Genomic DNA, 13,335 nt, shown 5'->3' on the forward strand with positions numbered 1-13,335 from the left:
ATTTAAGGGGTACGCCTCTGATCGAATAATATTCTAATTTTTTCAACAAAGTTGACTGATCTGCTCTATTAAACGCTATCAAATCCTTGCAGTCGGAAAGTCACGTATTTATGAAAAATAACAATTGCGCATGTGTTACCATCTTTGATCGTTTTAAAGAAATAGTTGAGTTAATTCTAACAAATAAGTGAATTAAAAAGTTAAAAAAAAGAAATATCGGTTTATGAATGCTTTAAAAAATTAGATTTTAACGCAGCAGAAAGGTATAAGAACAAACTTGCAATCCTTGGAATCAACCAATATCCATACGAGTTCATTGCAAATACTTCTTAAAATGATTCTAACTAAATGGTAATGAGTTCAATACAATGATGTGTATTATTATTTAATAAAAAACCCTAGAAAGTTTTCTCTTAAGGCTGTAGATAATTACGAAGCATTAGATGCTTATAAATAATTTTTTTTCTGGCTAGATACAGGAAGTTTTTCACACGGCATTGAGCTCTGTTTTTGTTCTTTTGAAAACACAAATTGTCTGATTTGTGCTTTAAAAATAAAAAAATCATCTTAGTCACCAGAGTTGACTTAAAACAACTAAACCATCATACAAAACATAAATATATAATATATATATATATATATATTTTTTTCTTTCTACTTTCTTCTACACAGTGTTTCTCCATCAGTAGGTTCATCAGGAAGAACGTCTAAAAATTAAAAAATTATCAAGTTATAGAAAAAACTATTTCACAGGAAGTTGGGAATTGTTATAATTAATTATGTAATAACTGTAGTATTTTGCAACCAGGAAGTTGCATTAACTACATTAGATAACTGAAAATTCATGAAAAGAATTCTTTAGAATTTGGATAAATTTGGACTGGTCATTTGTTTTTAAAGTTTTTTAAAAGGAACTTATTTTCATGTCTGCATTTAGAAATTAATTTTGATTTTTTATTCAGTAAACTTTCTTGGTCTAAATGAGTAATAATTTCAAGTTTTTCTTGTAAACATTGTATACATTATTTGGAAATGTTATTATAGGCAGGCGCAGTTTTTAGGAGAGACCAGTTTAATTTAAAATTAATATTTTTTTCTTTTGTTGCTAAATATATTTAGACTGCATAGTCTCTTTTGAGTATTTTTTATGTTTAAATGATTGTTTGTGGTTTTGTGGCATAACGTTTTTTTTCATTTGCCCTCGGTTAAGACAATTTAATGTTTATCAGGGTTGTTTTGGGAGGAAACAATGCATTTATAAATTTTTTTTGATAAGCATTTGCCATTCATAGGGCAGTCAAGTTTTTGCTTGCAGTTACAGTTTTCAGTATTTTTTTCTTTGGGAAATTCATTTTTATTAATCAATGCAGAGTTATGGCCTTTTATAATTCTTTCAATAGTTTTTGTACAGCTATTGCTTACTTTAATAGTGTTTCTGTTAAAATTTTGTGCAATTTATTAGAGGGTGGGAAATGTTTGTCAACTAATTTTAAAAACGCTTTTCCAATGTTTGTTGAAAATTTTTTTGCTGTACTGAGGGTTGAACCAAGTTAGAAATATAATTAAAAAATAGAAATACAAATATAAAAATAGAATTTCGGTTTCAGAATGTAAGTTTATTTTCCCCCAATGATGATGACGTTTTTCCGACTGCGAGGATAAGTTGAAAAATTGACAATTTTAAAACTATGTTTTTTTTAACAATTTTGATAATGTTTAACATTCACGCATGCGTGTAAAAAAGTCCAAGGAACGTCCTAAAACTCAAATGTCTAAGTCCAAAATTAAAGTCCGTTCGACGTCCAAAGACGTACCATTTTGGACTTGGACAAATGGATCTAAATGGTACGTCCTATGGACGTCCATTAACGTCCTGTGTCCATTGGGAATGAATTATTTTTTGCTGCAAGTAAAAAATTAAGCGATAAATCTATTGTTATTGCTGCCAAAAACGTATTAAATATTTTAAAAATACAGATAAAGCAAGTATATATGCAGTAGACGAAGCCCTGGCTTTAATAAATGATGCCAGTCTGACAAAAGCTTCATATTTATTGATTAGAAGTGGAGCCTTGAAGAAAGAAAATAACATCTACCCCACTTACAATGATGTCAGGGATGTAAAATTGAAATTTTATCCTATTAATACAACAATAGAGAACTTTTTAGCTTCAATTCCTTTAAAAGAATTAATAATTCATACTTTGCAAAAAGTCTGTGCATTTCAGGAACCTGTGTTGAGGAACTTAATATTGAAAAATAAAGCGAAAAAAATACGGACACTCATGTTTAAGGCTGGTTTTGATAGCGCTATTGGCGAAAGCATTTATAAACAAGTTCTGTCAGAACCTGACATAAACAGATATTTAAAACGTGAAGAATCAATATTTAAATTGATTTAACAACAGTAGGGAAAAGGTGGCTATTTCAAGAAATCAAATGTTGTCATCCTCAACCTAATGTAGACCCATTAGATTTCCATACAAAACGGAATTCAAGGAATCTGTAATAAGTAAAAATCAGTACATTAAAAGTGAGAAAGTTTAAGTGTGATTTTATCATAGGTTTGCGGATCTTTTATTGAAGTGAATTGTACTGATAAACTTATAATTATTGATGGGAAGGTTCAAACAATTGTCACTGAAAAAATTAATGTGTCTCTCTAAAAAATATGATCTATGTCTTAAACAGAGAGTTTAAACATGGTCTTTCCAGTCTCCATACATGGATTTAATGTTTTGAGATGACATTACACATTGCACATTAAAAAAACAACAAGGAAGTGGCAAGCAAGGTCTAAAGAACACAAATAAAAGGTATCTGTAGCTTTAAGAACTAAAATAGAACTTTTTGTTGATTTCCCTAAAAGTTGTGGTTCTGGAACAAGCAATTATGGCAATAGTGCAAGGTGTGCTTTTGCAGCATATAAAAAACGGCTGGAATTCTGGGTATTGATCAAAACCTCATACTCAGATTTTAAATTATCTAGGTAAAACTCTCTTCAGAATATGAAATAGACTACTCAAAGTTCAAGGGTTATTGTTTTGATACTGTTAGACTAAACGCGTTTCTTTATTCATGGTATTACATGGCTCAATCTGTGCACAAAGTATTGAAACATGGACATGACACATAAAAGTTTTACATTACTCATCGGACTTATGTCAGAGAAAGCTCAAGAGGCTAGAAATTAGGATTTTAAATCTTATTGCAAAAATTTCAGCCCAAAAACATTCAGAAGATTAAAAAATACTAATCTGATCAATAGACTCTTAGTTTCCAGTGATCCTACTAATTCATCACTACGTAAATCAACATGGCACCAAACTAATTATTAAGCACTTCGTTCTGAAAATTTACAATTAAGTAAAAATCTATTCATGATATTATTGTTTTATAAATATTTGATGTAATTTTAGTTGAATATGTTTTCTTGCACTTTTTTGTTTTTTATTTTTGCTAAAACATTACCTAAATATTTAATTGTTATTCAAAATAGATCGGTCGAAAATCCATTAAAAACTATTCAAAAATCAATTTATCTATTTGTAACTAAGAAAAGTATCTGGTAACTAAGCAATATAAGTATCCATAGCAACTAAACAAATAAATTATTACTTTTACAAAAAGCGTGATCTCATATTGGTACACTTACCAAATTTAGTAAAAATTGCACTAGTAAAATATCTGCAAATTCCAAAAATAGGTTGTTGCAAAACAAAACAAAAGTATCCATAGCAACAAAATAAAAAAATTATACCTTCATAAATTATATTAGTCATATTAGTACTCATGCTAACATTAGTGAATATATCCCTAATAATAAATTAACTCTAAACTTTGTCCAGTATATTGATTTCTGACCCACTGTGCAGTGGAAGACTTTTCTCAAACACCATTATCAAAACACAAACACATTCAAATATCAAACAGTTAATCTAACATCTGTAAACTTGATTGCAGGTTGCAGAGGGCTTCTTGCCTGCAGAGGATTTTCCAAGATTGTATACTTTGTCTATTAGCCACTTTATGCGAATAAATAAGCTGCTGTCTTTAATGGTAGGAATACTTTCTTTGTATACAGTGCTTAAATTTAGATTAGATATGACTGTTACTCTTTCAGTAGCATTTGCGCAATCGTCATTTTTTAATAAATAGCAATATGCTTTGAAAAAATCTGCAGAGGTCGGCAGCTGGATTTGTTTCGAGTGGAATTTATTTGGAGTGGCATTTGTTTGGAGTTGTTTAGGTTGTCCTAGAGTACCAAATTCAGTTTAACTTCGTGTTTTATCAGTGACAGTTTTTGCTTTCAATTTTAAGTAATTGATATAAAAGAAACTATCAACGTAATTTAAACGTAATAAATAAAATAAAACACCTTATATTGAAGAGTAGGATCATGTTAATGTTTCAACGTTAGTTGTAGGGTGGTAGTGAAATTAAAATATTATTATTTTACTTTTTTTTTTTTCATGTTTGCAAAGTAGTGTTACAAATTTTTAGGAATGTTTCATAACTTTTTTTTTTGACCAACCTAGTCGATGTAGCGCCACTTCCTTGTAGCAGCAGGTTATAAGATAGTCAATGTAGTAACACTCCGCGCATGTTTTATAGTTAAAAAAACAAAACTAAAAATATTATAAATGTTTTTATTTTCTAAAATTAAAGCACTAAAAATGCTTTTAAAAACATTCTAGTCTTTAAGTTTTAATTTTGTGATATTTAATAAAAACATTAAATTTAATTAATTTCCTCAATTAAATTAATGCGCTTTGTTATAATCCAACCTTAATTTTGTTAGTTTAAATTCAAGCTAGCAGTTGTTCTTTACCCACGGCGATCTACACTGAAGGCCTTGCCATCACGCAAACAGCATATTTGACTGGCGGCCTATTTTAAACTGTACTTAACTATAATCGCCATTTTCGTTATATTGAAATATGGGTAAAAGGTGTTGTATTTATGGCTGTACTACAAATTATTTATCTGGTAAAAAGAAATCGGATAACTTGAAGATCTCAGTATATCGATCTCCTAAAAATGAAGAAGAAAAACAAATGTGGATTATAGTAATTCCAAATGCAAATCTAAATGTAACTAATGAGACTGTAGTTTGTGAGTTGCATTGGCCGATAAATTTTAACACTGTGTTTCATCAACAAAGATTCATCAGAAAATCAGATTTTCTGATGAATCTTTGTTGATGAAACACAGTGTTAAATGGAAAAAATTTTTGTTAAGTGATTTTCTACTACTAATATATATATATATATATATATATATACATATATATATATATATATATATATATATATATATATATATATATATATATATATATATATATATATATATATATATATACATATATATATATATATATTTATTTATATATATATATATATATATAAATATATATAAATATATATATATATATATATGTATGTATATATTTATATAAATATATTTATTTACATATATATATATATATATATATATATATATATATATATATATATATATATATATATATATATATATATATATATATATATATATATATTTTTTGATCTTTGACTTCGATTTTGATCTTTGACTTTGATCTTTATGTTATTGTTTTGTTTGATTAATTTGAGAAAAATTTATAAATAATGAAATATTTTGTTGGAATCTCAGGTTTTTTATTTTAAAGTAAAACGTTTTGAGAGTGAAAAGTTTGAGTTAATATAAAATTACTTAAACACATTTTTGTTTTGTTTTCGTAATTTAAAAAATAGGCCCCCAGTCAAATACGCTGTTTGCGCGATGGCAAGGCCTTAAGTATAGATCACCGTGTCTTTACCACAATCTGTATGTTTAAAGCCTTTACTATGTATATATTTACATATATGTATAGTTCTAGAGTTTGTTGCATTTGGGAGTACGGAAGGAAAAAAATGCTTCTTATGCCAACAAATATTTTTAATTACTTTTGATTTTCGTCCAACATTTGCGTGTTGTCAGAAAGTAAAAACCATTAATTTAATTACAAATTAATCATTTTTTAAAAAACCCGCAAAAACGCAAACTTGATTGACCAGAATGTTTTTAAAAACACTCTGAATATTTTAAAACATTCTGAATATTTTTAACAATATAAACAATGTTTTTATTTTTATTTTTTTTAATAAAATGTATTTTTTTTACTGTAAATCATGCGTCGAGTGTTGCTACATCAACTATCCTATAGCCTGACTCGCAACAAAGTGCTGCTACATCGACTAACAAAGAGCCTGACTCGCAACGGAGTGCTGCAACATCTACTATCTTTTAGCCTGACCCGCAAGGGAGTGCTGCTACATCGACTGAGGGTTTGGTTGGGGCAGGCAGTCTATGAAATAAAATAAAAAAATTCCAGTCTTGCATTTTGATTTTTACTTTTTTGTCAACTGGTTAAGAGTTCTATATATATATATTTATATATATATATATATATATATTTATGTATATATATATATATATATATATATATATATATATATATATATATATATATATTTATATATATATATATATATATTTATATATATATATATATATATATATATATATATATATATATAAATTTATATATATTTATATATATATATATATATATATATATAAATATATATATACATATATATTTATATATATATATATATATATATATATATATATATATATATATATATATATATATGTATATATAGACCAATATATATACATACATATATGTATATATATATATATATATATATATATATATATATAAATATATATATATAAATACATAAATATATATATATATATATATATATATATATATATATATATATATATATATATATATATATATATATATATATATATATATTTATACATTTATTTATTTAGCTCACCAGCAAATAGCATCTGTAAACGATTTTCGTTCTCCAGGATTGTTTCGACCTCTCATTATTGGAAGTTTGTTATTTTTAATTCATCAGTTTATTCTAATTGGATACATTACTTATTTGTCTGATTTGCTTGGGCATTTCACACAAAAAAAATATATAATTATAATTTGCTTTACTTTACAGTTTATACTTTCATTAGTGGGATGCTTTATAGTAAACAAATTCTATCGCAGACATCTTCTTTTATTTGGAAGCACTAGTCTGTTTATTTTTAGCATTGTCTTTGCTGTTTTTGCCCGTCTGATAGATACTAAAACTGGAAAAATAACATATCTCATCATATATGCTGTAATATTTATCCTTATATGGGGATCATTACCTTGGATTATAGTGTCGGAGATATTTCCGCCTCGTGCTCGTGGGCTTCTTGGTGGTATTGTTAGGTCGTTAATTTGGCTGCTATTTATTCCAATGGATTATTTATTTAAACAAATGCTGGAAAATCATTCGGATAGCTTATTTTGGTTTAAAAGTATAGTATTTTTTTTCAGTATACTATTTGTTTATTTTTTTGTACCGGAAACGAAAAAGCTTACTTTAGAAGAAATTGAACATTACTATCTCATTTATCGTGGCTTTCGAAATTTCTTGTTTTAAACAAAAACAGTTAACAGTTGTCTGCTATTTATCTTTAATTATATGTTATTAGAAATGCTGAATTTTTAATATACATTCGATTTTTTGTTTTACATAAAGTGTATACTTAGCTTTACAATTTTACAAGTAAAAAATACATTAAGGTTAAAAGAACAGTATATACCATAGGTACCAAACAACCATGCGTAACATAAAAATATTGCTATAAAATATTTTTATAACGATTATTTTTAAAATTTGTCAATATATAAATAGTATAATAATTTGTGTTGCCTTTGAGTTTATACCAAGCTTTCTTCTTCTTATTATTTACCTAAATACTAAAAAGCTTTTCAAATATTTAATGTTTCATATTAATCAAACATAAAATAACCTTTATTATAGCTGTTTAAATAAGACATTAAGATCAATTTTTTAAGTTATAATGACGTATTAAGAAGACTGAGTGAAAGTGGAGTATATAATGCGTCTCCTTTTTATAAGCCGTCTTTCTAACACTTACACTTCTACTTTTACACTTGTACTTTTTATTTTTCTTTAATCTTGATGCATTTTCTGCTAAACGTCTCCATTAGCATATGTCGGTGTCATCTTCGTAAATAGATCGTGACCTGCAGGTTGATGGGATAACGCGATGGGATATGGGATTGGATAGGATAACGCGACTCCGTAATAAACTGAAAGAGTACAAATCGCAATACCGATAAGGTTATTTTAAATATTAAAAAATATTAAACATTTTAAATTTATTCTATAAATTATTAATATTCGTTAAACAAACATTTATTGCTTTAGTGATAAAAATAAACCAATATATATTCGTCCCCGTTTATTTGTTTGACGAATAAATATTTGTTAAACAGTTATTATTTATTAAACAAATATAAGCTTGCGAATACATTTCTACCGTGCGATTAAATGATTCGGTAGATTGTCTTCAAGCATGGCGGAGTTTTTTTTTTAACGAAAATAAAGAAAGGAAAAAAAAAAAAAGAAAAAAGTTTACAATATTATTGATAACTTAAATCATTTTAATAATCTAAAGAAGATTTTAAAATATAGAAAACAAAAAAAGTACAACAGTAAATCTTTTCTAAGTGAATTAAAAAAGTAATCATAGAAAGATATAACAAACGTAAAACTTAAAAAAAAAAGACGCAAAAGAAAATTCGAATTTTAAATCGATTTTAAATATAATAATAGAAAAGAACAGAAAAAAAGATCAATAGGGGGGAAGAAAAGAAATAGATAAAAAAGGTCAGAAAAGATTTATTAAAAGAGAAGAAGATATTTTTTGTATTTATTTTTTACTGTTTGCATATATACATAAGTATAAATATATATATATATATATATATATATATATATATATATATATAAATATATATATATATATATATATATATATATATATATATATATATATATATATATATATATATATATATATATATATATATAAATAAATATATATATATATATATATATTTTTTATATATATATATATTTAATTTTATTTGTTTATCACATTTTTTTAATATTTATTATAGATTCAAATTTATCATTAGATTATTTATTTTGTTATATTATAATAAATATATATTTTATTAATATATTATTAGTTTATAATATTTATATCTAGTTTCTTAACTTATAATTAGTTTTTATTCGTTTAATTAAGTTATAATTATTATTTTGCAGTTGTCTGTTTGTTTTACTGTTATTTCATTATCATTCATCATTGTTATTGTTAACACTTTTTACACCTTACTTATTGATATTATTAGCTTTTTACTACTATTACTTACATAACTATTTACTGATAAATCATTATCTCTAAATCTCTTTAAATATTACAAAAGTTCAATTTAACTAGTTTAACTATGGCTTTAAACTATCATCTGTGTAAAAAAAAAAAGTTTAATTAGCCGCTCAATTCAATGTGAAACTTGTTTGTTTTGAACTCATTCAAAATGCAGTAGGCTTGATACTGAATGCAATTTACTACAATTAAGTCGCTCACAGCGGCATTGTGTTAGTTGTGAAAAGAGTGTCTTTCCATTCACAAATGTACCAGATAATGAATTCAAATTTCTATTTTTTTCGGACAAAATTCTTATAACTGATGATTTACCTCCGTCAATAAATCTCTTTCCGTCTTCTCAATTAAATAAAGTTTCTAATCAAGTTAACGATTTTGTTTTATCTCATGCCTTCGATTCAGATGAATAAATCCATGCGTCAATAGACATAGCTTGCAAATATTATGATATAAGTAAGTTCTGTTCACTAAACTGTTGACAAAATTAATGCTCTCTCTTTATTTTTTTAAACATATCATCTTTGCAAAAACACTTTGAGGAATTAAACTTATTACTATCGTTAATGAGTTTTTAGCTTTCTATTATTGGTATAATTGAAACACAAGTAAAAAAAGGAACACCATCAATATCCAATCCTCATTGATAATTACAACATTGAGTGCACACAAACTGAATCTTCTTCTGAAGGTGCATTATTATACTTATCAAAAAAATTAATAAATAAACAAAGGGATAATTTAGTGATTTATACACCATATTGTTTAGAGTTAACATTTGTTGAAATAATCTTTTCTAAAAAATCTAACATTATTGTTGGTTGCATTTATAAACACCCTTGCATGGATGTAAACAACTTTATAAATATCATACTGTCCTACTTCAAAAACTAAATGCTGAACATAAATCTTTTTCTTACTAGGTGATTAAATTATTGACAAACAAATAATGACACTGCAACGTCTGATTTCTTAAGCGTGCTTTCTTTTTATAATAGTTGCCTTTTTATGACTTTGCCAACCGAATTACTAACCAATCTGCTACAATCATTGACAATATTTTTTCTAATTTTATAACTAATGAAATTATTTCAGGAAATATGACAATATTGAGGTAAGTGATCAGTTTCTGATCACTTACTTCAATTTTGTATTTGTCCTAACTTTAATAAGTTACTTATACCACGCAATCACAATTTAAATCGCAGAAATTTTAAAATTTTTAATAAAATAAACTTCAAATCAGATTTATTATAAATTAATTATGATAATCTTATAGAGAACAATGTTGTTAACACTTGTTTCCTAACATTTATTTCTGAAACAACTTTGATTTTGAATCGCTAAGCCCCACTCAAACAATTAGTATTAAGAACTTCAAGCGTCGGTTTAAACCTTGGATTACAAAGGGAATCTTAAAGTTGATTCAAATTTGCAATCTTTTTTTAAACAAAAATGTTAAGATCAAAAGATATAAGGAACATAAAAAAATTTTAAACTGCTTTCAAACAATATAAACACATGATAATTACCTTAATAAGCCTCAGTAAAAAAAAATTTTAAAAAGTACTTTACAGAAAATGTATAAAATCTTCGCAATATTTGGAAAGGAATTAATAAATTAATAAATGTCAAAAACTCTAATCACTCATCTCCCAACTTTTACAAGATAATGAAATATATATAACTGAACCAAATCTTATCTCTGAAAAGTTTAACAGTTTTTTTACAAACGTTGCACAAAAACTTAAATCCAATATTCATTCGTCTTACATAAACTATACAAAATATCTTAAATATCCAATTTTACATAATCTACTTCTATCTTCCACAAATATTCCTCGAGTTTCATCTCTTATATCTAATTTGAAACCGAGAAAATCAATAGACCCAAATAGCATTCCTACAAACATTCTTATCGCTTTAAGTTTGAATTCTCAAATATTTTTTCTAAACTATTTAATATATCATTCCTAAATGGAACTTTACCGAATGTTCTAAAATTATCTTGTGTTGTTCCAATATTTAAAAACGGCTCTATAATTTTATGTACTAACTACAGACCTATTTCTCTTTTATCTTACATAAGTGAACTTCTTGAAAAACTTATGTATTCTAGAGTTTACTCTTTTCCAAACTCTTTTAACTGTTTAAATGAATTTCAATTTGGTTTTTGTTCAAAACATTCTCCCTGCCATGCATCGATAAGTATAACTGAAAAAACCAGGAAAGCTCTCGACACTGCTTATTTTTTTGGTGGTATTTTTATAGATTTACAAAAAAGCTTTTGATACCGTTGATCATAACATTTTGATTTCTAAATTAGAACACTATGGTATTCGTGTTGTTGTAAGTGACTGATTTCGCTCCTATCTTACAGATCGGAAATAATTTGTAAGTATTAATGATTATAATTCTACTAATAAATTTGTTGAGTGCGGTGTTCCTCCAGGTTCTGTTCTTGGTCTTCTTTTATTCTAAATTTATGTTAATGACATAAACAACTCTATTCGCTTCTCGTTAATTCACCTTTTTGCTGATAACACAAACCTATTGCATATCGACAAATTGTAAAGATTGATTCTAAAATTCAAATTAAAATTAATAATAAACGGTTACATCCTACAAAAGTTATCAAACATCTCGGTGTTTTGATTGACTGCAATCTCTCGTGGAATTTTTATATTGATGAACTACGCAAGAAACTAACTAGAGCCAACAGCGCACTTTAAATAATTCTTCATTATGTCAATAAACTCAGACAAAGAATATTTACTGTGCATTATTTTTATCGCATCTTAGTTACTGTTGTTAAATTTGGGGTCAAAATGCCAACTATCACATTAAAAATTGATGTCCTCTCAACGTCAATCCATAAGAATTATAAACTTCCAACCTTTTGAGTCAGAAACATCAGAATCTTTCAAAAAACTGAAAATTCCAACCTTTCCAGCGCTTGTAAAATTTGCTAATCTTCTTTTTATTTTTGATTCTCTTAATAAAAATTTACCCTCTTCTATAACATATTTTTAACAGAAAATAGAATAATAAATACATACTCTACTAGAAACATATGTAATGAAAAACATATTTTACCATCATTTAAAACTCAGACGTATGGTAAACATTCTGTTGTCTATCAGTTGTATTTGTGAATAGAACAAGAGTCTTGTATGCATAGTGAATGAGTTCAAAAAACTACAACTCCAAATACCTTTATCGACTTATCTTAACTTAAAACAAAATTGATTTAAAAAAAATTCTGAGAATAATTTTATTCTAACTTATTGGCATGATTTTCACTTATAATTTAAGATATACTCTTATTTTTTAAATTATGAATACTGCAATTGTTATTATTAACTTCTTGTTTGTATATTTTTTATTATTATCATCAAAGTATGATTTTTAAATGTTTACTTTGCTTATGTATGTTCATTGTGTGTATGCTTATTATTTATCATATTATATTTAAAAACTGGTGTTCTCTTCTTTGATCAGAATTTTGTTCGAGTGACACCATCATTATCAGTCATTTAATTGCTATTAATAAATACTTATAATTAATTTACTCACTATTATAATATTTTATATTATTATCATTTATATATATACATACATACATATATATATATATATATATATATATATATATATATATATATATATATATATATATATATATATATATATATATTAGGCAATTATTTTTACTTACTACAATCAATAGAGTTATGAATTTATTATTATTAATTTTATTATTATTAATATATTTATTATTACTATAATATTATTGTATGGTTTAAAATAGAAAACAAATATCTTGTTGTTGTTGTTGTTATTGTTGTTGTTGTTGTTGTTACTTTTTTTAATATAAACGATTAGTTTTTACGAATATTATTTAACAAATAAGTTAACAAAATTTTCTTTAACAAATTTCGC

General features: G+C 25.5%; 1 protein-coding gene across 1 annotated transcript in view; it reads left to right on the top strand.

Moving 5' to 3' along the window:
• Positions 1–9,224, top strand: part of LOC105848430 (uncharacterized) — a 59,037-nt gene extending 49,813 nt beyond the window's left edge. Inside the window, exons 5-6 of the mRNA XM_065786634.1 lie at positions 6,916–7,350; positions 9,217–9,224. Coding sequence (XP_065642706.1) covers positions 6,916–7,350; positions 9,217–9,224 — 443 coding nt within the window. The remainder of the gene's footprint in view (positions 1–6,915; positions 7,351–9,216) is intronic.
• The last annotated feature ends 4,111 nt before the right edge of the window (positions 9,225–13,335 follow it).

The sequence above is a fragment of the Hydra vulgaris genome, chromosome 01, assembly GCF_038396675.1.
Source record: "Hydra vulgaris chromosome 01, alternate assembly HydraT2T_AEP".
Lineage (NCBI taxonomy): Eukaryota > Metazoa > Cnidaria > Hydrozoa > Anthoathecata > Hydridae > Hydra > Hydra vulgaris.